Source organism: Mauremys reevesii, linkage group 11 (genome assembly GCF_016161935.1).
Source record: "Mauremys reevesii isolate NIE-2019 linkage group 11, ASM1616193v1, whole genome shotgun sequence".
NCBI lineage: Eukaryota > Metazoa > Chordata > Testudines > Geoemydidae > Mauremys > Mauremys reevesii.
The window spans coordinates 17,241,830-17,266,760 of record NC_052633.1 but is presented as its reverse complement, the minus strand read 5'-3'; the positions used below and the strand labels follow the sequence as shown (position 1 = coordinate 17,266,760).

At 41.6% G+C, this 24,931-nt stretch overlaps 2 protein-coding genes across 25 annotated transcripts in view; one reads left to right on the top strand and one right to left on the bottom strand.

Moving 5' to 3' along the window:
- GPR1 (G protein-coupled receptor 1) overlaps nucleotides 1-24,931 on the bottom strand; it is a 133,815-nt gene that overhangs the window by 45,220 nt on the left and 63,664 nt on the right. For 10 of the 13 annotated variants that reach the window (XR_005586055.1, XR_005586057.1, XR_005586059.1 and 7 more), the window contains exon 1: nucleotides 2,053-2,139. The exons of the other annotated variants lie outside the window; for them this stretch is intronic. The gene's annotated coding sequence lies outside the window, so the exon portion shown is untranslated. Of the gene's footprint in view, nucleotides 1-2,052; nucleotides 2,140-24,931 lie in introns of those variants that run through there. 13 annotated transcript variants of the gene reach the window in all.
- Nucleotides 2,168-24,931, top strand: part of ZDBF2 (zinc finger DBF-type containing 2) — a 33,636-nt gene continuing 10,872 nt past the window's right edge. Inside the window, exons 1-7 of one of the 12 annotated variants that reach the window (XM_039493877.1) lie at nucleotides 2,717-2,921; nucleotides 8,139-8,266; nucleotides 10,378-10,499; nucleotides 12,157-12,208; nucleotides 12,773-12,824; nucleotides 18,954-19,059; nucleotides 20,487-20,614. In XM_039493877.1, the coding sequence (XP_039349811.1) occupies nucleotides 12,157-12,208; nucleotides 12,773-12,824; nucleotides 18,954-19,059; nucleotides 20,487-20,614 (338 nt within the window). In that variant the 5' untranslated portion in view covers nucleotides 2,717-2,921; nucleotides 8,139-8,266; nucleotides 10,378-10,499. The other 11 variants (XM_039493879.1, XM_039493880.1, XM_039493874.1 and 8 more) reach the window with 11 other exon arrangements.

Below are 24,931 nucleotides of genomic sequence, written 5' to 3'. Positions count from 1 at the left end.
ACAGGATTGGATTTTTGGTGTCCTAAGAGATTTGTGCATATGTTGTTTAATTAGCTGGGGGCAACAGCTAATTTCCTTTGTTTTCCTTCTCAGTTCTTCCCCAGAGGGGGATGTGGGTGAAAGGGCTTGAGGGTACCCACAGGAAGGAATTCCCAAGTGCACCTTCCTGGGTTCCAAGGGGTTTTGCATTTGGGTGGTGGCAGCATCTACCCATCCAAGGTCAGAGAGAAGCTGTAACCTTGGGAGTTTAATACAAGCCTGGAGTGACCAGTATTAATTTTTAGAATCCTTCCGGGCCCCTACCTTCTTCACTTGAAGTGCCAGAGTGGGGAATCAGCCTTGACAGATGTCTTCATAGGTAAAGGCTTGGGGGCTTTGACTTTGTTTGCATTTGGCCTTACTACCATAAAATATGAAGACACACACTAAAAATATTGACCCAATGCCAGGAAGAGACTGCAAAGGGGAAAGATGCAATAGCTGGTCACTCAAAGGAGTATAAGATGAATTTAAAAACCTTAGAGGTTAAAATAAATAGAACATCAGCTAAGCAGTGAGTTTACTATTTTTAACCACACTGCCAAGATACATTCATGCTCTTCCATATAACATGAACACTCTTAGCTATAATTCAGCCATTAAGTCAAAATGGGACCTTCCTCTCTGACAAGGTTTGATGGGACAGGTATGATACTTAATGAAAAACAAGCTCTTTATTGATTGCTAAAAGGACAATGACAGAAATGTATTTATGTCCTAGTCTTTCTTCAGATGGTGTAAAGAAGTTATGTGTTTTAGGGGTAAGTGCCCAGCGTATTTCTTAGAAAGTAGAAATTTTATTATTGCCAACTCCAAGATTCCAAATATCATGAGTGAGATTGAATTTTTTTTTATCAAAAGTATATTTATTTGGAGGTGGTGGTGGTGTTTGCCTTCTATTCGTTGAGCCTTTAAGTTTACAGTCAGGTCACACTTTCAAGTTTTCTTCCACAACCATAAGGACTAGAAAATAATTGTTTTTTAAAAGAAAGCTGAAATTCTCATGTAATCACTTGTCTCTAGAGTCTGGTTAAGAAGAACAGAAAATATCATGAGACTTGCAATAAAATCATGGGTTGGGAACAATATATGGCTAAACGTTGCAAATGCAAGTACTATATCTCCCATGTTAGCATGGTTATAAATCCAGGCATAACACAAGATACACACAAACTGATATCGGATTTGCGTGCTATGCAGGAATGTAACTTTTTTCTGAGAAAGAGACAGGTTTTTAAAGGTATTTAAGCATCTAAGGAATGCAAATAGGAACCTAGTGGGACTTTCATTGGGTCTAGGCCCCTGACTCTTATTGAAGTTGATAGGCCTTAGGTGCCCATGCACTTTGGAAAACTCACTAGGTACCTCTTCACCTCTCTAGTGAGAGAGGGCCCTTGTAGAGATAACCCTTCTGCCAGGTGAAGCCAGCAATAACAAGGGCTGAGTTCAGTATCTAAGAGTTCCTTTAGGATAGTGCCTCCATTAATGTGAGTGGGCTGTAGAGAAGAGATACTATTGTAAAGTAAATCTAATACTTACACCTACCTATTAATGTCTTCAGCTTATAGCATGTAACAAAACTCTCACTTAAATCTAAATTATTTTTCCTAGTCTACTATGAAGATAGGACTTGTCAAATAGTCACCAGGACCCATATCACTACATATAGACACCTGCCCCCTCTTCTCTCAACTCATTGGTGTTTGGAACCCAAGTCCCCAGCTTAGCAAGTGCTGTATAGTTGAGGGTGAGTCCCACCATTGGCCTATGCCAGGTCCAGTTCTTCTGCACTCAGTTCACACAACAAGGAGAACAACCTTTATTACTCCTGCCCCAATAACAAGGACACTGGGAAGCCAACACCAGCCACAAGTGATCATTGGGCAAGCAATCCCATCATGCTGTGCACCTCAGCAGGGTGAGTGTGGCCATACAAATGAGATCAGGTTCTGCAGTCTTTTTTTACGGCTCATCACTTTATGGCATGGGAGAGCTCATCCAAGCTCTGCTTACCTAGACCTGGCCCTTGGGGCAGCGATGAGCCTGGTGGCCTGAGCCGCCCAATAGAGGGCCCATGGAAACAAGAGTCATGCTCGGGGCAATAACCCGGAACAGGAAGTGGAGGTGGCGCCCGTCCTCTGACCCCCCACGTGGCACGGAAGGGAAAAAGGGGAAGCGACTGAGGTGAGACCGGGCTGCTGGGGAGGGTGGCGGCCGGTAGGCCGGTTCGCTGGCCGCCGATACAGTGGTCCGTGAGAGGGCCCAGAAAAGCCACTGCCGGGAGGGCTTGGGCGGGAGCCGCTGCCGAGGCCGCCGCTGCCGTCGCGCACACGCTGGTGGGCGGGGCTTCATCGCTGTTTACTAAACAACCGCTTGCGCGCTCTCCCGCGTGTGGAGGTGCGCGCGCCCCGCCTCGGCTCGTGCGGGCCGGAAAGTAACGGTGGCGGCGTGTGGCCCGGCTTGCCGTTACCTTCCCCCGCAGGCGCGTGGCCAGGGGCGGGGCTGGGGGGCTGGGGGGGTGGCCTGGGGCTGGCCGTGTCATGCTGGGGCTGCTGGCGTAGGGCAGGGGACGCGGGTCCCTGTCTAAACCCCACCCCCACATCCTCACGGGGCCGCCCCACGCGGGGCAGGGCATCTTCCGAGGCTGCGATTTGGGACGCGACGCGGAGGGAATGAACAGGGGCGGGAAGGGAAAGGGCATCACTAGGGGTCTAATCCCCAGCGTGGGGCTGGTCCCGTGACTGTGCATGTGGGCAGCCCACGGCCCGAGCGGCAAATATCACTGGTAACTACCCGGGAGCCTCGTGGGCGTGTGGAAGGGACGTGTGGGCTCTGAAATCGGGACTGGCAGTGGCCAGGGTGGCGCTGGAGGCCGTTACCCCGTGAGGCATTTCTGTGATCTGGGTTGCTGCACCTCACTTGCCTGCCCTCAAACGCCTCTGTAGGTGGGCGCCTGTCCGTAGCGAGGGGGCACTTAGTGACCCTTGCAAATGCAGGGCTGAACTGAGAGTCCTGACTGCTGGGCTCTGTTTTACCTCTGCAGCACCCATTGCTGTATGACCTTGGGCGAGCCATTTACCCGCCTGTGTGTGAGTTTCCTGCCCCTAAACAATGTTTCCTTATTTCAGAGATGTGTTGTGAGGCTTAATGTTGGTTAAACAGAGAACGGTACTCGAATCGAAGTTGCTATACACATGCAAAATGTGTGTTGAATATTTGATCATAGTAGATGCCATTCTCCAGCTTGACTGCTCTCCACACTCAGTTCATTCTACCACCACCACCACCAAAACCTTAGCTTTTTCTCTTCCACCCTGCTTTTGTTCCCTTCCATGTAAGGTGTAGGCCATCTCCTTTATGAGTTTTTTCCCCTGTGGTTCCCCGGTCCCTAACCTAAAATTAACCCCCTCCTTCCTATACCACCATCTTTATGTGCATTAAGGCTTTAGTTATCTAGCTGCCCTTGACACATACATATTTCTGGGAAAGTCATTTTGTATTTAGTTTGTAGGATTTTTCTCTTACAAATTGCTGGTTCTGAAGTACCACAAGCACAGACCATTGTCCAGGTTTCTTTGAAAGATAATTCTGGGAGCCAACCAGCACTCACACAGCCAATAGCTAGATTATATTCTAATTATCCCAATGGGCGCACAAAACCAAGTATTCTAGTACCTAAAACCAAGAGAAGTGTTTTACGGAACAAATAAAAGACAGGTCCCTGGCTTAGGGAGTTGGGAGGTTGTTTCATGTATAGGGGATGGCCTGGAATTGGGAGGGGGATGGAAGCAAAGAGGGGAAGAGGTACCCTTGAGGAACAGAGGGGTCAGATGGGAAAATAAGAGGAGATAAGATCAGAGATGTAGGCTGGAACTGAATAATATAAATCCATAAATTAAGATTAAGAGTGAACAGTAAAATGGGTAGCTAGTAGAGGGATCTAAAACATGATGTGTGACCAAGACATGTTTTGAGCAAGAGGTGAGAAAGATAGACTTTAGTAACAGTGGACTTCTGCCAAAATTGTTAAGCACAACTGGATCTCCTCTCGGAAACCACCTGACTGTCAAAAAAATTATTGCTTAATCTGTAAACTTTGGCGAAGGGACTCCTTATTCTGTTTTTATAGCACCTAGCACAAAGGGGTCTGGTCCATGATTAGGGCTCCTAGGAACTACAGTAATACCAATAATAACGGTAGTAGTAGTAATACAGTTGGAGGATGATGGTTCCCTTTTAAGAGAGATTTTTCCTCCATTTCTCCTTGGTTTCCTACATGACACTGGCTTTCTCAACTGGAGGATCAAGAGAGGTAGTTCTGAGGTGTCCTAGCTGAAATACCAGATTTCAGAAACCATAAAAATGGAAGCGATCTTCAGAGTGTGAAACAATTCACACTACTCTGGCTCTTTTGGGTAATGTTGATTTCTAATTTGGTTCCTGAACCACTGAGGTTTGAGTATCACTGACTTAGACCATCCTTGATAGCAGTTGTCAAACCAGTTCTTGAAAAACTCCAATTATGGAGTTTCCAGAACCTCCTTTGGATGCCTGTCCCAGTGCTAAACTGTTTTTATAGTTGAAAAGTTTTTCCTAATGTCCAACCTAAATCTCCCTTGCTGATTACTTCTTGTCCTACCTTTGGTGGACCTGGAGAACAATTGATCACTGTCTTTTTTTATAACAGACCTTCACGTACAGTTTAAGACTTACCAGGGCTTTTCTCAGCCTTCTTTTCGCAAGACTAAAGATGCCCAGATTTTTTAACCTTTCTTTGTAGGTCAGGTTTTCTAAACTTTTTAAAATTTTTGTTGCTCTGCTCTGGACTCTCCAGTTTGTCCACATGTTATTAAAGTGTGGTGCTCAAAACTGGACACAGTACTCCAGTGGAGGCCTGACTGGCGCTGAGTATATCAGGACAGTTGCTGTCTGTGTCTTACATAGGATCCTTCTGTTAATACACCCCAGAACATTAGCCTCTTTGCAACTGCATCACATTGTTGACTCGTATTCAGTTTGTGATCCACTATAACCCCCAGATCCCTTTCAGCAGTACTACTGCCTACCCAGATATTTTCCATTTTGTAGTTTTGCATTTGATTTTTCCTTTGCCCATTACACTTGTTTTTATTGAATTTCACCTTGTTTATTTCAGACCAGTTCTATTCTAATCCTGTCCTTCAAAATGCTAGCAACCCCTGCCAGTTTGATGTCATCCTCAGGTTTTATAAGCATACTCTCCATTCCATTATCTAAGTCATTAATTAAAATATTAAATAGTACAAGATCCAGGATGGAACCCTGCAGGACCCCACTAGATACGTTTTCCCACTTGACAGCGAACCATTTGGTAACTACTAGTTTTGCGCTTTGTAGTAATTTCGTCCAGGCTACCTTTTCCTAGTTTGCTTATAAGACTGTCTGAAGCTTTACTAAAATCAAGATATATCACACTACATCTTCCCCTATTCACTAGGACAAAAGAAGGAAATTAGATTGGTTTGACATGATTTTGACAATTCCATGGTGGCTATTACTTATAACCCTATTATCCTTGAGGCACTTCCAAACTGATTGTTTAATCCAGTGGTTCTTAACCTTTACTGCAGCTTGCACCCCTGTGGTTCTCAAAATATGTTCTCGCACCCCTTATCAAAAATGGTTGAAGTAGGTCAGTTCTTTAAACCTAGATATTTTGTTTGTACATTGCAGTAATCGTTTTAAAAAGTATAATGTTAATAAATACATAGGTTTGTGCAGTAGAGTTTTCTTTATCTACTACAGAGCTCTCCTTTCTTCTGCAGAATAAAGCATTTTATCCTTATCCCTGTCAAGCTGTTATTGGCTCTCAGCTAGGCAGACCCAATATTTCGGTAACAGTACATGCACCCCAGATTAAGAACCACTGATTTAATCATTTGTTCCGGTATCTTTTGAGATATCAAAGTTCGGCTGACTGATCTATAACTCCTCAGGTCCTCTTTGTTCTCCTTTTTAAAGATAAGGTACTATGTTTGCCCTTCTCTAGTTCTCCGGGACTTCACCTGTACTCCATGTATTCTGAAAGATAATTGGTAATGGTTTCAAGATTACTTCAGCTAGTTCCTTCAGTATCCTAGATTGATTTTTGTGAGGTCCTGCCAACTTGAATACATCTAACTTATCTATGTAAATAGTCTACCACCTTTTCTTTCCCTATTTTGGCTTGTGTTCCTTCTCGTTAATATTAATTGTGTTAAAAATCTGGTCACAATTTGCCATTTTAGTGAAGACCAAAGCAAAATAGGCATTCTGACACCTCAGCCTTCTTGGTGTTATCCGTTGTTAGCTCTCTTTTCCTCTGAGTGGAGGACCTACACTTTCCTTCATATCTTTTTTTTGTGCTCCTAAAGTATTTATAGAACCTGTTCTTTTCCCCTTTAATGCCCCTTTGCTATGTGTAACTCATTTTGTGTCTTAGCTCTTCTGATTTTGTCCATGTTTGTGCTATTTTGCTCTACTTGTCCTTAGCAGTTTGTCCATGTTTCCACTTTCTGTAAGATTCCTTTTTGATTTTCAAGTCATTAAAGAGTTCCTGATGGAGCCATATTAGCCTCATTATTTTTCATGTCTTTCCTTTGAATTGGGGTAGTTTGCTGTTGCACCTTTAGTATTGTCTCTCTGAGAAACTGCCCGCTCTCCTGAATTCCTTTTTTCCCCTTAGATTTTCTTCCCATGGAACCTGTTCTCTGAGTTTCTTAAAATGTGCTTTATTAAAGTCCATTGTCATTATTCTGCTGCTCTCACTCTTTCCTTTTCTTAGAGTTATGAACTCTATCATTTTATTATCACTTCCACCCAAATTGTTTTAAGCCTTCAGATTTGCAACCAATTCTTCCCTGTTAGTTAGAATCAAGTCTAAAATCGCTGTCCCCAAGTAATTTCCTCTATCTTCTGAAACACAAAGTCGTCCCCAACACATAATAAGAACTTACTGGACATTTTGTGTTTTGGCATATTACTTTTCCAAAACATGTCTGGATAGTTGAAGTCCCCCATTACTACCAGGTCTTACCTTTTGGATATTTCTGTTGTGTGTGCTAGAAGTGCCTTATCCGTTTTCTCCTCCTGATTTGATGGTCTTTCATAGAACCCCCTACCATGACATCACCCCTGTTTTGTCACCTTTTTATCTTCACCCAGAGACTTTCATCTGATCTTTCACCCACCTTCTGGACCTCAGAACAAGTGTATATATTCTTGATGTATACAACACCTCCCTCCTCAGTCATTTTGATCATCATCTCCCCTTTTTGTTTCTAATTTATCTGTTGCAGGGGAAGGCTGAAAGGAGTCTCCAGAGTTTCTTTGATGCCTATGACATTTTCATGTACTATCGAAATGAAAGTGCTGATTTAAAAAAAAATTTTTTTCGTGCCTTATGGTCATCTTTCTTTTGGTCTCCTGTCAGGTCTCATTAGCTCCACTTGTTCAGGATTCCTTACAGTTCTTCATGGTCCGTGACTGCTGTGTGCCATGTAATTCAATAAAACTAAACAAGAAATCTCTCTCTCTAACTGCAAGAGACAGCTACAGTAGCCCTATGGGTTATAAATCTGCCAAATCAACCATTTCCAGTTGATGCCAGTCATTACTATGTTTGCAACATAATACAGAACTTTTACAATGTTGAAATATTATTTTAAAGGAAAATTATACATATGTAATTTATTTTTAAGCAGTAATTGGTATTATTGTACTACAATTACATTGAGCTATTTCAAGTTTAGAGATTCCTTAACTGAACAAGGGTTGTTCTTACAAAGCCTGTGGATAAAAGAACCCATTATAAAAATATAGATCAAATGAAGAAATACCTTTTGACTTTTCTAAATTAGAAATTAAATGAGACTGCATTACCAAACACATGAGGATTTGTGCTCCTTTCCCCGTGTTTAGATTTTGGTAGGGGCCACACAAGGCATCCAAGCACAAGCTTTCCCTTGCTCTACTGAACTGAGACCTGAGCATACTTTCAGCCTTTAGGACGGTGGAAAGCAATCAGGGTTTAAGTGTTTTACTTTGCCTATCAATATCCTTAAACATTTTTCTTGTCTTAGGGATATATTTGTCTCTCATGCGTCAACTATATACAGCAGAATCTTGGCAAACAATCTCCTCTGAAAATGATATTTCTCTGACAGCTATTGGGGTGCTTGAGGCCTTACAAATTTACACCCTACCCTTTGTAAGTGAGAACATCTGGTCCATGACACTCCCTTGCAGCGTGAAAAGTGAGAGATAAGAGCCACACTGGACTTAACTCAGTATACCTAAGGCCCAATCCTGCACTTATGTATGTTGACTTCAATGGTGTTAATTAAAGTTAAGCATTAGAGCTGGTCTGGAATTTCTCGATGAATTTTTTTTTGATAGAAAATGCCAATTCATTGAAACTTTGCAGAATTGTATCTATTTAGATGAAAATTTCATTGGGAAGGTTTCTCAGATCCACAATGGAATTTCTGGTCAGAGAGAGAGATTGACTCTCCCAGAATAGCTAAAAGCCCAGGGCACTCACCTGTGGGAAACCCAGGCTTAAGTCTCTGCTCTGGCTGATTCCATTGGGGGAGGGATAGCTCAGTAGTTTGAGCATTGGCCTGCTAAACCGAGGGTTGTGAGTTCAACCCTTGAGGGGGCCACTTAGGGATCTGGTGCAAAAATCAGTACTTGGTCCTGCTAGTGAAGGCAGGGGGCTGGACTTGATGACCTTTCAAGGTCAGTTCTAGGAGATAGGTATATCTCTAATTATTATTTTATTATTATTATCCAGGTGTGTGCGCTAATCACTGGGCTAATGGCTATTCTGGGGTAGGTCTTTCTTTGCAACAAATTTTGAAGGGTCTAGTTTTTGTTCCAATATAGAATGAAATTAGACTTTGAAACCTTGACACTTTTTTGCAAACTGGAATTCTTGTTTTCAAGCCAATCCCATTAAGCATTTGTTGAATTCTTTGCAAGATTAGGGTCTACCTGTGTAACGTGCATAATTATATGTAGGGATGAATGACCCTGGATACAAAACTATCACTTCACTCTCTCATGATAGTCACATTATTTGTTTGCTCAGGAATGTCCAAAGACAATATTCGGGCTTGATCCTATACCTACTGAAGCCAGTGGCAAAGCTCCTATTGGTTTTATTAGTGCAGGGTCATGCTCGTTAACAAGACTAACTGAAGTCCGAATTAAGGCACTTTTTTATTGCTGTGCCTGCCCACCCTATACTGGCTTTAGACAAGGCTATTATCAGCTCACTTTTGAGTGCAATTAAAAAAATCACAAGCACATTAACAAATGTGCAGAAAAAGTTGCATGGACAATGCCCAAACAAAGGGAAGATACTCAATATATTCAGAACAGTGAGAGGAAAAATACAAAAAAAAAAAAATTCCATGTAGACTAAATAGCCTCTATATAAAATGTGTAATGGTACAGGTTCCTTATTGGAGTCTAAATGCATTTCCTCCAGTTGTAAGAACAGAGACTGGGGGAAGGGGCAAGAGAGAAGAAATGCGCAAATGTAAAGTGATCCTTATACAGTTTTCATGAGAGCAAAAAGATAAATATAAAGTAGGTTTGAAATCAAGAGTTTGTCATGCTGCAGTCAAATATATAACTGGCCTAGTGAGCTGAGCGCAGTTCTGGGAATCAGCAAGTCCTGAGCTTTGAACTTGGCTTTGATGCTTTTTCTGTGGCCATAGGCAAATAACTCTCTTTGCCACTGTTTCCCTATTTGTAACATGGGGCTAAATACCTCACTCTGGTGTTAAAATGGTTAATTTAATAACAGTTACAAAGTGTTTTGAACATATAAAGTGCAGTGAGAGGGCCAGTTAATTTACTAATCTAGCTGGTTTATGCAATATGAGCAGAAGAAGTGATTCTTCAAAGCATGTTGGTGGCTTTATCCATAACAATCATCTCAAGGCATAATTTGTTTTATATTTAGGAACTGAATTTCATTTACTGATATACATTTAAATGCATGAACATTAACGTCCTAATAGTGTATGTTGAATAGGGACTATGAGGAGAGGAGTGAGATCATCATACGGGAAAGTGCTGGGAATGCTAAGAAATATATAAAAAGCTGTCAAAGTTTAGTAAGGAATCTCTGTCAAAATTAATTTCTTAAACAAAAATGTTAATTGGCTGCTTTAAAAAGAGCATTGTCCATCTTGTGGACCAACTTTCTCGCAGATCGATTCTATGTAGACTGAAACCTTTTCTCCTTTAGAATATAGAACAAACACATCAATAACTAGCTAAAGAGACCCTTAATTTCATTATTACCAGGTTGACAGTGGAGATGAGAATGGGTGAGTGTCCTGTGCAGAAAATGGCCTCCTGTCTGAGCTCTAGTGTTCAACAGCCTTGAAATCAGCTTTTGGTGGGGGCCAAAGGTTGGCAACACCAAGGTTAGTACCTGAAAGTTTATTTAAAGTTTCAGTTGCAGCATTGTAAAGCTAATGTGGGACACTTTGGAGCTCTTTTTTATTCCCTGACATCAAAACATGAAGTTGGATGTTTTTGCAGTGCCATGTTTCTGTCTAGATCAGCTTGTGCATCAGGAGATAATGCTGAGCTATAAAGATGGCTTTTCCAGCCTGGATGGTTATCATATTTGTTCCATTTCATTCATGGCTTCTGTTATATAGGTTTTTGCTCTGTGTTTTAAGTGTAGCTGAAGCCATTAAGCCATTAAATGAATTTGGCAGGAACATTGCATAGACCTACTAATGTAGTTTAAGATCTGGATAGGATATGATAACATTTATCTATTATGGGAGGAAGAGACATTTCCTGATCTAATGTACAAAACCAAAGTGCAAATGTTCCTCTCCATAGAAATCTTTAGTAAAAGGAGAAAGATTTATACAATTTAAAACTGTACAGTTTGTGACTGTGACGGGGGTGCTGGAGGCCTCAACAGTCCTACCACACCCTGTCCCAGAAAGGAGCAGTGAAGGTGGGTCCTCCAGGCCTGCCTAGTGGCTACAGGGAAGCAGCCAATCAGAATGGAGGAGGCTCAGCTAAAAGGAGCTGCAGGGCGTGACCAAAAGGGTGAGGCAGACTTGGAAAGCTGTGAAACTCTCCAAGTGAGGAGGCCTGAAAGAGACTCTACTCAAGCAGGGAACAGACAGAGACTTTTAGCCCTGAGGTAATGGTAAAGTAGAAGCGGCTACGTGGGAAGTGACCCAAGGAATAACAGCAGCAACAGGAAGTACCATGTGGCTGCTATTTATAGGGACCTGGGTCAGGACCCAGAGTAGTGTGTGGGCATAGATCCCCCCTCCGCCCACTGTCAGAGTGGCCGAAGCCCCAAGAAGGGAACAAGTTTCATTTAAAAGCCCAAGTGAAGGGCAGGACTTGGAGTCTCCAGGGAAGATACCCTGGGGGCACTACTCTATAACAGGGCAGGGACGGACTTAAAGGTAGCCCAGAAGGGGCTGAGAACCGAGCCCAGAGACAGGGCTGGAGACATTACCAAGGGCACAGGGACAGGCCCTGTTGGACCTTTTACTCCAAAAGAAGTGTTCGTTCATGCGTTTGACTGTGTGACTTAGCTGGAGTCACTGAAGACCCGCCTGACAAGAGCAACAGCCAACGGGGCACCACAAAAAGAGAGAGCGTTCAGATTCATGCTCACCCAACAGGAGGCACTCACAAGAGCTGAGTGTGCACTGTCACAATGATCAAAGCACTAGATTTATGGGGATGGTATTTTGCTTCCCTGGCAGATAATTTTCTTCTGACTAATCTGGCCTGATGCATGCAAAGACTGCATCTGCAGCTCTCTAGGTTTGGGTTGATTAAGAAGTCTTCATAGAATTACTGGGCCCTTGGATAGTGGATAGTATGTGACGTTTATAGAATAATCTAATGAACCAGGAATTTGTTTTGATCATGAAGATTAAGTTGAGATTAAATTATAATCCTTATCTGAAACAGTATTGTGTTTTCACAGTGTTGTCATTTTCTTGGGGCTCAGCCATGCTGACATTGAGAATCGGGTAAGAGCCAAGACTATGCTTTTCATATTTGTTTTCAATGTTTTTTGTATTTGGTTTATAGATGTTTGACAGGAACAAGCCAACTGATGAAGCTTCTGCTTCTTCAGCACAAGGTAAGTAACTTAATTATTAAAACAAAAATACGGACATTCAAAACACCAAAAAAGCATGTATTTTAACTAAAAATATATGTCAATTCCCATGGTTGTTTCAGTTGGGTTAGTAGTTTTGTCAATTCCTGTTCTAAATTCATAAAATTGTAGACATCAAGGATAGAAGAAAGACTGTTTAAATTATTAATTCAACTTCCTTGTGGGTGCAATGAATTGTTTTATAGTGAACTGTTAAACAGCTGCTGCGTTTTACCCCAGAGGTGACTGCATTATGGTGACAGGTGAAGTGATTTCAGCATGCAGGGCCTAACCTTGGTCCCGATTAAGTCAATAGAAAAATTCCAGTGACGTCAACTGTAAAAAGATAAGGCTTGTAGTTTATGCAGCTCTTGGGGGGTGACTGATTCTGTATGAATGGAAGTTTTCCTACATTTAATCAATTCTACTTTTGTTGTCCTATAAAACACATTATTTTTGACACTGACAATTTAGTGCATAGGTAACAATGACCAGTTTTGATTTCTCCTGCCTGTTTTTCTATCTTTGCTTTTTTTTTTAAAATAGGTATAGAAAGACGAGGTATCGAAGGATCCCTACAACAGGAGAGCAGTAGCAGGTGAGTTAGATGATATAATTAGTATCAAACTTTATTGCTTACACTAAATAAACTAGGGAGAATCTAGCTTTTGACATTAAATTTGACCCCATAAAACTGATAACAATGCAATATTTTCAACTGTAGTGTTAATGGTCTCTTTATCCTGTGTATAGGTATAATTAAACATGTGCATTGCATGTCCTTTGACCCCTCATTAATATCAGCAGTGAGATTGAAGGTAAAAAAATTCATTTTTGGCTTCAGAATTCCAGAGAACCTGAAAAAAACCCAGCAGCCAACTAGCCCAAAGTTGTTTTTCAAGATTAGCAGAAGGTTTAAATGTGACTTTAATCCTGTTATCCTCTCTTTTTATTAAAAAAAAAATCATGTAGACCGGCCATGGGTTTTGATGGCATTTACCTGTGGCTACATTAAAAAGAGTCTTGATTTTTTTAAAAAGTGCTTCCTAATAAGAATTTTATATAGAAATGCTGATATTGCTGGTATGGAGTTGTTTCATTTCTGAAGTTAAAAAATATCTATCTCTTTTGTCTCCCGTGCTCTTCCCCCCCCCCATAGCTTTTGTCATCTTTTTCTGCTTTCATTCTCTCTCCTCCTCTCTATTCTCCTTTTCAGTTTAATTCTCAAGTACAGCTACATCTCTTCTGTCTCCATTTTCAGCTCAGACCTCCCATCTGTCTCCTTTGTTCAAAACTGTTGTGTCATTGCTGACTCTGTGCTCTCTATTCCCGTATCTCTCAGGTCTGTAGATCTGTCACTTTTTCTGCGGGGCTGCCTGTGCATATCATTACCTCGGCTTCAGTGCTTATCCAGGCCTTCTGTCATAGGTTTATTCCCCACTTTGAACTTTAGCGTTCACAAGATGGGGACCTGCATGGACTCCTAAACTAAAATCCTAGTTTAGATCTGGTTCTTGCTGCCACCAGTCAAGTTTTAAGTGTCTGACACACTCCCTGTTCCCCCAAAAACTTCCCCTGGGGAACACAGATTCAAACCCCTTGAATCTCACCAGAGAGAGAGAAACAGCCAGTTCCCCTCCCCCCATTCCCTCTCTCCAGCCTGCTCCGGAGAGATACACACCGAGTCAAATCCTTGACTCAACACAAAGAGGGACTCACCTCCCCCTCCCCTTCCTTTGAAAATGCAAACAAGAGAAGAATCAATCAAGTCCTAAAAAGAAAAGAGTTTATTAAAAGAACAAAAAGAAAGTACACTATCTCTGTAATACCAGGATGGAACAATACACAGGGTCTAACTTATAACCTGGAGAGATTTCCCCCTCCCCCTTTCTTTCTCAGTAAAAGCAAAGTAACAGCAACAGAAATAAAGATATTCCTTCAGCAAAACACACAATTGCAAATGTGGAAATAAACTTATAATACTAGTTCACCTGTTTAACACTTACTAGCCTGAATAGATGAACAATACTGCAGAAATCTTGGAGGACTTGAAAAAGGTGTCTGGACTCCCTTAGCTCCAAAGAGAGACTCAACTCAAACAAAAACACAGAAAAAAAACTTCCCTCCACAGAGATTTGAAATTATCTTGTCCCTGATTGGTCCTCTGGTCAGGTGTTCATCAGGTACTGCTTGTTAACCCTTTACAGGTAAAAGAGACCTTAACCCTTAACTAACTGTTTATGACACCTTCATTTTCTTTTGCTTGGATTATTGTTGTTTTCCTTCTCTGTGGCCTCCCCAAATCCCAGCTGCTTTTCTCCAGCACATGGTCATGGTAAATGTAGGTCCTAGTTACATAGGGAAAGGTTGGAGAGAGCTCTTGTAGGCCAAATTCAAGCTGCTAGGTAAGAGAGTAAAGTCCAGGATCTCTTCGATAGCATGCTCTCAAATGCTTTCAGTTCCATGCACAGGGCCAGAAAGACAGGCAGGACTTTAGGGTCTCAATGTGTGGATGAGATGATGGTGTAGGGAGGCAGGTTTTAGGTTTATTAGGAACTGGGGAACCTTTTGGTAAAGGAGAAGCCCGTGCAGGCAGGATGAGCTCCCCCTAAACCAAAATGGAAACAGTTTGCTGGCGTGTAAAATTAAAAAGATTGTAGAGGATTTTTTAAACTAAGGACTGGGGGAAAGCTGACAGGTGCGTCGCTTTTTACAGATCCAGACTAACATGGCTACCCCTCTGATACTTGACACCAGTGAATATAGTGTATTTGGACTTTCAGAAACCCTTTGAGAAAGTCCCTCACCAAAAGCTCTTAAGTAAACTAAGCAGTCATGGGATAAGAGGGAGCATCCTCTCATGGATCAGTAACAGGTTGAAAGATAGGAGACAAAGGGTAGAAATAAATGGTCAATCTTCATAATGGAGAGAGGTAAGTAGTGGGGTCCCCCAATGATCTGTACTGGGACTTGTGCTGTTCAACATATTCATAAATTATCTGGAAAAAGAGATGAAAAGTGAGGTGGCAAAATTTGCAGATGATACAGAATTACTCAAGATAGCTAAGTCCAAAGCTGACTGCAAAGAGTTACAAAGGGATCACACACAACTGGTGATTGTGTAACAAAAAGGCAAATAAAATTCAATGTTGATAAGTGAAAGTAATGCACATTGGAAAACATAATCCCAATTATACATATAAAATGATATTTTCTTAATTACCTGTTACCACTCAAGAAAGAGATCTTGGAGTCATAATGGATAGTTTTCTGTAAATATCTGCTCAATTTACAGAAGCAGTGAAAAAAGCTAACAGAATGTTAGGAGCCATTAGGAAAGTGATAGATAATAAGTCAGAAAATATCATAATGCCACTATATAAATTCATGGTACGTCCACACCTTGAATACTGAGTGCAGTTCGGGTCACTCAGTCTTAAAAAAGATATATTAGAATTGGCCAAGGTGCAGAGAAGGGCAACAAAAATGATTAGGAGGATGGAACAGCCTCCATGTGAAGGGAGATTAAAAAGAGTGAGATTTTTCATCTTGGAAAAGAAACAGCTAAGTGGAGATATGATACTGGTCTATAAAATCATGAATGGTATGGAGAAATTGAATAGTGAAGTGTTATTTCCCCTTCATATAACACAAGAACCATGGGGTCAACCCAATGAAGTTAACAGGTAGCAGGTTTAAAACAAAAGAAAATACTTCCTCATACAACTCTGTCAACTTGTGGAACTTGTTGGCAGGGGTTGTTGTGAAGGCCAAAAGTGTAACTGGGTTCAAAAAAGAATTAGATAGGTTAATGGAGGATAGGTCCATCAATGGCTATTAGCCAAGATGGTCAGGGATGCAACTCCATGCCCCAGGGGTCCCTAAGAACTCCATCTGCCAGAAGTTGGGACTAGATTGCAGGGGATGGATCACTCAAAATTGCTCTATACTGTTCGTTCTCTCTGGCACTGGCCACTGTCAGAAGACAGCATACTAGGCTAGGTGGGCCATTGGTCTGACCTAGTATGGCCGTTCTTATGTTATTTTCTTACACTCCTTAAACAACTCCATCGGCTTCACATTTATTGTACAGTTCAGTTCAAAATTGTCTTCCTTTTTAATTAAAATCCTTGAAGGGCTCACTGCAGCCTATCTTATGGGACCAGGTCTTTTTATTCCCCTCTGAACTGGCTGCCTCCATGTCCTGCTGCACATTCTTGCCACTGTCACTGTCAGAACCCCTCCTCTGCAGCTGCTGGCTGCACCAGTGTTCTGATATTGCTTCTCTTCATCCATTCTCCATCTCATTTCACTCTCTTCTGAAAATGTATCTTTCCTTATTTCTGTTATCTCTTGATTTCTCTCTCTGCTATTATTTAACTCCCTAAACCAGGGCTTCTCAAACTTTTTTATAGAGTGGACCGCATATAATTTGAGATTTTGTCTGGCGGACACTGTCCTTTCCTCCTCTTCACTCTTGCTCTTCGTTCTTCCCTTCTTGTAGGGTGACCAGATGTCCCGATTTTATTGGGACTGTCCCGATATTTGCTTGTTTGTCCCGCATCCCGACCAATGTTAGGTCGGGACACTGGACAAACAAGCAAAGGCTCCGGAGCCCGAAGGGCTCGCGCCCTCCCCTGCCCCGACTCCGCCCCTCCTTCCCCCATTGGATCCTTCCCCAAATCCTCGCCCCCATCCCCGCCCCCTCACTGCCCCATTGTCTCCCTCCCCAAATCCCCGCCTCTTTCCAAGCATGCCATGCCCAGGAGACTCAGGGGAGTGTGGGGCTGGGGTGAGTGTGAGTCTGGCCTGGCCCCGAGCAGGCGGGACTCGGGCGCGGTACCTGGAGGGAGAGTAGGGGGGCGGCCCGTGGGGCTAGGTGGCGGCTGTTCTCCCCACCTGGGCAGGGGACTCGGGAGCAGCTGCTGCTGCAGCTCCCACTGCTGCGGGGGGGAGGAAGTGGCCAAGCACGTGGCGCTCGGCGGCTGCGGCTTTGGTGCCCGGGCCCGAACCCCCCGAGCCCGGGCCTGCTGCGGGGCAGCGCGCACACTGCGCTCAGTCCCTGGCCAGTCGCGTCTGGGTTGGCTGCCCAGCTGGTGCAATCCCGTGGCGGAGGCATCGGCAGCCCAGTCCCGTTCGTTCCCCTGCAGGACCCGAGCGTGATGCGGGGGGCTGGGGCCTGCTGCCCCCACTCCGAGGCTGCCCGCAGGATTGCACCAGCTGGGCAGCCAGCCCAGACGCGAGTGGCCAGGGGCTGGGTATGCGCAGCGTGCGCGCTGGGTCCCCGCAGCAGGCCCGGGCTCGGGGGGTTCGTGGGCGCCAGAGCCGCAGCTGCCGAGCTTGGCCAGCGGCCGCCTCCTCCCCCCGTGGCAGTGGGAGCTGCAGCAGCGGCTGCTCCCGAGTCCTGCTGCCCAGGTGGGGAGAACAGCCGCTGCCTGGCCCCGCAGGCCACCCCGTACTCTCCCTCCAGATACCACGCCTGAGTCCTGCCTGCTCGGGGCCAGGCTGGACTCACACTCACCCCGGCCCCGTGCTCCCCTGAGTTTCCCGGGCCTCCCTCCAGCGCTTGCGGAGGGAGGAGGAATCGGGGGTGGGGGATTTTTTTTTTTTTTTGCTCTGCCGCCATTTTTTCCCCCTCTGCCCCCGCCCCGCCCCCCCCACGTCCCGATATTTGACCTGGGTGAACTGGTCACCCTACCTTCCTGCCACATTTTTTCCCCTTCTCTTCTTTGTCCTCTCTCGTTTAAGTCTTTAGAAGGTGCTTGATGGCACTTCTGCAGATTAAAAGTGAACTGCAAATATTCACAAATTGCAGTGGCAAGATGGGTATTCAACACCGAATTAATTTTAAACAGTTTTTTTTCATTTTTTCACACTCCCACACAGCTACATCCTGTGCATTCATTTGTTTTTTTTTCTCCTCAGTAGTGTTCCTACTCTTCAGGAGAAGTATGGTTTTCACTTCCCACAGCATGGCAGTCATTTTGACATATAAATCTAAATCATATCAACTTTCTTGACATTTATATGATGGAAAATATTCAGGAGTTGGTTTAATCTGCTTCATTAAAAATGTCTTTATTAAAAACATCTTTTGTGACCTGACAGCAGTCAGCACTTACATTTCAAGTTACAGTTCAAGTTACATTTCATAGTTATTTTGGGGTGGTGATTTCATCTCTCTCATTATTTTTTTCTTTAATTTTGATGATTATAATCTCTGGCCAATACCGTATATAAAAAGTGGGGTTATGACTATAAACTTATTGTAAACGCCTGTGGGTCCCTCTGAAATCTGCATGGTTATATAGGTTCTTCAAGGCAGAAAGAGTGCTTTCTGATGGTAATTTCTGTAGCCCCTGCATTCTTTGTGCAAAACTTCCATGCAGTATTCTGAAGGAAGTCTCTTTTTTTTTTTTTTTAATTGTATTCATAATATCATGAGTGCTTGAGAGAGCATGGTGAATTTTTGCTATACATGACTGGCTTTCTTTTTAGGTTTGCGTATGATATTCAGGGAAAGCTTCAACACTTCAGCAGCATGAGTGGATTTTAAGCTCAGCACCATGAATCCATCTAAACGATTATGCTTGAATATGAAAAAGAATACATTTTTGACAGTATAAGTCTTAATGTTTTATTAAACACCTGAAATATAATAGATTTATAAGTCTGATTTTTCTCACTGAAAACTACTAGTAATATCAGAAAACTTTTCTTCTATCAGTGTAAGCATACGAGGGCCAGAGCAGGCTGGACCTGGGTTATTCAGTGTGCAAAATAGACAAGGCTATTGCAACTGCTGCCACGTGCACTACAGCAATCTTGAACAGGTAAGACATTTGCAGTAGAGTAGGAAATTGGAAATGGGGAGCTTGATTTCATCTGTTTTTCCCCTCTCTAATTCTCACTTCATCATGTCCTATATTAAGAGATGGTTGAAATAACAGGCACTCAGTAGTGTTGCCTGACCAGCTTGTTCAACTGTGTCAATCACTAATATTGAGCATTTTTTTTTAAAGTCAATACTGAATGGAACATAACCATTTTGATAGCTTTTTCTGTCATGGATGGTTAATCATAGGAATCTATCATGTGCTTATTAGGCTCTAATTACCTTAGTATCTGAGCACCTCCCAGATTTTTAAAAATAGAAATATCCATTTATCTTTTTTTTCCCCCTTCCTTTTTAGGCTGTAGGAGAAGTTCCTTGATTAGTTTGGGATTTTTTAAAAAATGTGTGTGTGAGAGAGAGAGAGAGAAACGGACTGAAGAAAAGCTAAGTGAAAGAAATGAGTTGTGAATTTACTTTTGAAAGCGGTGAAACCTGTGACCATTCTTTTGTGACCCGTGGGGTTCCATAGTCTTGGTCCAGCTCCTGTGATAGCTCATGTACTGTTGGTAGACAGTTTCATTATATGGAGCGTAGCTGTCTCAGTTGTAGAGTGAAAGGTCATCTGTCAGGTAACTCATTCCAGACAAGGACAGAGACCTTGAAATAAGCTCTGTGTTTAATGGGGAGCCCAGTGCAAAGAGTGGAGCAGAGGGGTGATTGTTCTCTGCAGCCTGTGTTGCTAAGCTTTGTTTTGCACCTATTAAGCTTTTTCAAGGGCAATGTCTTCATTCCTAGGATCACTATGTAATATGAGATAGCAGTATGAATATGTTCAATATATAAACTGCATTGCATATCCTAAGGACATGAGTATTTGATATTCTTTTCCCTGTTCTTTAACTCTACCATGGTCTGAAAGTGTTTATTGTCTTGTGGACCAATGATAATCAAATAGTAGGAATCTGTTTTGTCTTCATCTGCCTCTGTATTGGGCTACAGATAATTTAAAGGTGTGTTCCCGTTGGGTTATGGGTTTATATTTCCTGAACATCTGAAGTTCAAGAAGTTATTTTTCCCATCATCATTTGTAGAGACTGTGTACCAAGCACAACAGATGCTGTAAGATGTCTGCACGCTTTTGGAAGCTGTTAATTACGCTTCAGTTCATCAAGATGCTTAACACATGCCTAATTTTGAGTGCATGAGTAGTCTTAATGACTACCCCTTGGCTTTAAAGTTAGGCACGTGCTGAAGTACCTTCCTGAATGAGGTTCTTAAAGACTAGAGGAGGAGGAAAAATTGTTTTTCAACATTTTTCATTGCAACATGGAGAATTTTAAACTTAGAAAATGAAAGCCACCTTCCTGGATAGATCCCTGAGTCAGTCAGGATACCAAGCTAGTGATCTGTTTTCTGTCTTTTCAGCATGTTTTCAGTTCCCAGCACAGACATTTCACCATGTACTGCAGGAATCGCACAGGTACCACCACCCTGATGGAGCGTTTCCTGCAAGATGTTCTGCAACATCATCCCCACAGATACCATGACAACAGGTATAACATACAGTTTGTTTTTATCTATGTGTTGGTATAATGCATATATGGTTCAGCTTAGCTGTAGAAATACAAAACTTCAACTACATTCCACCCATTTTAAGGTAGGAACTTCCACACTGAAGCAACTTTAAAAGAAAAGACTATTTACAAAGAAGGAATAGACATGGCTAGTATTTTATGTATTCCCTTTGCATTTATTTCAGATCTTTCTGTTTTATCACTTTATTTAATTATTTTAATATAATCATCATGATAGCATCTGGGCATGTGACATTAAATGAAAACAAGCACCATATTAAACTAACAGAGCACACACTTTCAAACCTTACCTCATGTACATCAACTGTATACATACTGGACTGACAGTAAATTTTTGATGCATTTGTTGAAAGAGTTCAGACATGCCTTTTTGATTATGGTTAAGATAATTTGTGGATTATGTAAACTGAATTTTTACATGTCAGTGTTGTTATTACCTGAATGTATGAACTGTAAGGGTAATGGGATATTTACATAAACAATCCTAACTGGCTTCTTCAGTACTTCTTAATGCTTAGGTTTTGTATAGTATTGTTCTGTGTGGGTGGATGGAAATTGCTAGAACTATATTAGCTATAAAGTATTTTGTGTAAGATTATCAGACTAGCCAGCTGAAAGGAAACCAAGCAGGCTTCACTCCTGATTTAGTCTCCAGTAGGTGCTCAGATACCACAGTGTTGGGCACAGTATAAGAACATCAATAATATTGTACCTTAACACCCACCTTTCTACATTCCAGAGAGCCGGCACCTTAATGCCAACCTCTCTGCTCTTCCTTAAGACAACTTTCTTTTGTAGAGAAAGTTGTGTGTCCCCAAATAATACATTCAGATGCTAGAACAGAGCTGGTAGGGAATCAGTCTGTATTGTCAGGAATCGGTCAAGGTGATATTAGAAGAGGATATGGCAGAGCAATCTTTCAGGCATGTCCTTGTCAAATTAATTGGGACATGCACACATCAGCATAAATAAAAATACTAGTTCTTGTTCTAGTTTGAAAATGCTTTCCATTTTCTCACGAAGAAAATGTACAAAGAACTTTAAGACACCACCTGAATGGACATGTGTTTGATGAGCTGATGAAAATGCAAGATTAGTACATTTGGGGAACAAAATGTACTTGGTAGAAAGAAGCAGGTCCCATTAAGCTGCAGAAACAAGAGTGGGATGGGAGAAATAATGAAAAAATTAGTTGAGTGGCTGTGGAAGAACACAGCCCCAAATATAGATGGTGTGGGTGCAGTGACCCAAAGAAGAAAAAGAAATAAGTACATTGCTTTAAGTATAATTGTGCTCTTCAAAGAGACTATGGGTTCCAGACCAGGGATCCTGTAGTGAGCAGGCAAGATCTGTCTATTCATATCTATCCCTGGACTTCTTCCTACCATAACCTTTTAGCAGGCCTTCTCCCCACAGCCTCACGGTATTCACCCTCCCCTGGAATCCTCCAGCAAAATCCCAAACTAAAAACATAAACTTAAACCAACTTCCTTCCTCTTCAGGCTTGGCCTTTCATGCCACCTATTCTTCTGCAGGCTTCCAGCTTCCAATATACTTCAAGACTCCCTTGTTTATTTTTACATCTTCAGCCATTTGCTCTTCAAAATCCTTTTTGTCCCTTTTAATTTCTTTCTTGTATATTGCCTACTGTTCCTATTTATTGGCTTCACTGGGGTTAGATTTACAAATTTTGAAGGATTTCTTTTTGGCTCAAATACTCTCTTGAACCTTGTTGTTTAGCCATATTGGTTTGCTCTCCTTCCTTCCTTCCTTCCTTATAATATTTTTTTTATGTAATATATGTGAATAATATACAGATGTGTGTACACACACACACACACACACACACACACACACACACACACACACACACACACACACACTAACTCAGACAGTGCACATTTTGTATATAATGTGTACTGTCTCTTCCCCTAGAGGGGAACATGGCACATTTAGATAATGTGTTACACAAATGCTTTGTAGATGTGTATGTGTATAATGTAGAGACATGCATGAATGAACACACACTCACACCGCATAACACATTAACTAGATGTGTCATGTTCCCCTTCAGCAGCTGATTCGGATATCTGCTTTATATCCACGGACCATGTTTGTGGATCAGATGCGGATACAGATTTTGTATATGCGCAGGGCTCTAAAGATAAGACCTGTAAGTTGTAATTTTGCAATTTTAATGGCCATACTCAGCCAGTATCCTGACTGAAAGCTCAGCCAGTATCCTGACTGAGCCTTAACTATGAAGCCACTACCAGTGCTTCCATAATAATCAACTCCTGAGGTGAAACAAACATCTTTTATGTTTTAGTGTAATCACATCATTCACATGTAACAACCAAGAATCAGTGAGTAAGAAGATAGTGAAAGTTTTTTATTACTTTGTGTTTTAGCTATTATGATGTTCTTATGTGCTGCACTGATGGAAGGAGGAATATTTCTGAAGAATGTTCCACACTATTGACAGTGTTTTCTTTCAAAGGCACAATGCATTAATCCCTATACTGTGGGATGCTGTCACAAATCTGCAACATTCCACTGTACTCACTAACCAGCTGATGTTCCAGTATTGTAGAGCACTAATTTGTGGTTTGAAATTGGTTTCCTCAGGTATAAAGGGAATAGCTCAGAATAAAGAAATTGTATTGACATAATGCATATAACACTTCATTTATATTTACAACCCTTGAATGTTTATCTGAAAAATTGCATTTATTTATTGTGCAGACCTTGTGTGCACACGTGTATATACATATAGTTCCTGTGTGCATATGTGTATTCTGTTTGTGTGTGGTCACACACTTACATTCCTGTTATTCCTGTCCAGCTATTTATAATATAAAGACATGAGTGAAATTATTTGCTTCCTTTGCACAAGTGCTTGATAACCACAGGCTACTCTAGCTGCAACACTGCAACATTACACTAAGCTTTCCTGCAGCATAGTGCTACCAATCAAATGCAACTTGGAGCTAGCTCAAGGAGCGGGCAGATTGTCTCTTCTGATTTTGCTGTCCCCAAAATAAAATTTTATAAACAGTTCTCCCCCATTGCTCTGGTAGGTCAGAGTACTGTTAATCACTGTGATAGGGCACCAGGAGTGCTTCTGGGAATAGTGCTGCAGTCTCTTGTATGCAGAAGATTCTCCAGGTCTTTGCTCCCCTTCATACACTGTATTTACATTCACAGACTGAAAACTAAAAATATATATTTAAAGAATCTTTAGGTTTTCATGAAATTAAAAATTCAAACCTTTAATTCATGATGTCCTGGGGAAAGAATGGTGTGAGTTTAGGACAGAATGTGAGGTTGAACTATTATCCACCCTACATTTTATTTAAATTCAGAGATAAAAAACAAAAAACCCAAACACCAAAATGAAGGTTTCCATGACATTCAGTTGTTCAATTCACTGTATTCTGAGGAAAAAATTGTGTAAGTTAAGGACATTTTGTGAGTGTGAACTTTGATAGTCTGACTTTGGCTGGTTTGTGTTACAACCTCAGTGCTATCTGTCCATTTACTTACTTTTACTATGCTCGTTAGCATTATTTAATTGTAGTACACGTGTATTAACTTTGTCGAAGTTGTGTAATTTTAATTTTAAAAAAGCTAATAAAAGTTTAAAATCTGTTACTTCCTTTATAAGCCAGTATACTAAGTAAACAAATTTACTATCCTGATAGTACTAGACTTTTTTAAAAGGATAAATATTTGCCCGATATCTCAGTTTACAGATTGTGTTAGTTTAGTTTTTATTAATGTAGTGTTTTAGTCATAGGCCACTGCACATAATACAGTAGATACAAATTTTAAATTGACAATTCAAAAAAACAGATACAAATTTTAGAAATACAAATTAATATGTAAGATTAACCCTTCCCTAACATCACCACCACTAAAATGATATACAAAACCAAGAGAAATATATTAGAACACGATTTCCTTTTGGTCAAAAGTAGCCTCACTTTCACATTCTATTTTCATATTTTTATGGCTGACCAGACAAATAAGGGATCAGTCCATATAACTTGACACACTTTCACTGGATAGCAAATATTCGAATTTCTGAGCTGATATGGTAAAGGGTATTTGCTCCAGGAATGGAAATATCCATTTATTTCTTGGGGAGCAGTACAGGTTACAAGATCATAAATAGTGTAAAGTATCAGAGGGGTAACTGTATTAGTCTGTATCCACGAAAACAACAAGGAGTTTGGTGGCACCTTAAAGACTAACAGATTTATTTGTGCATAA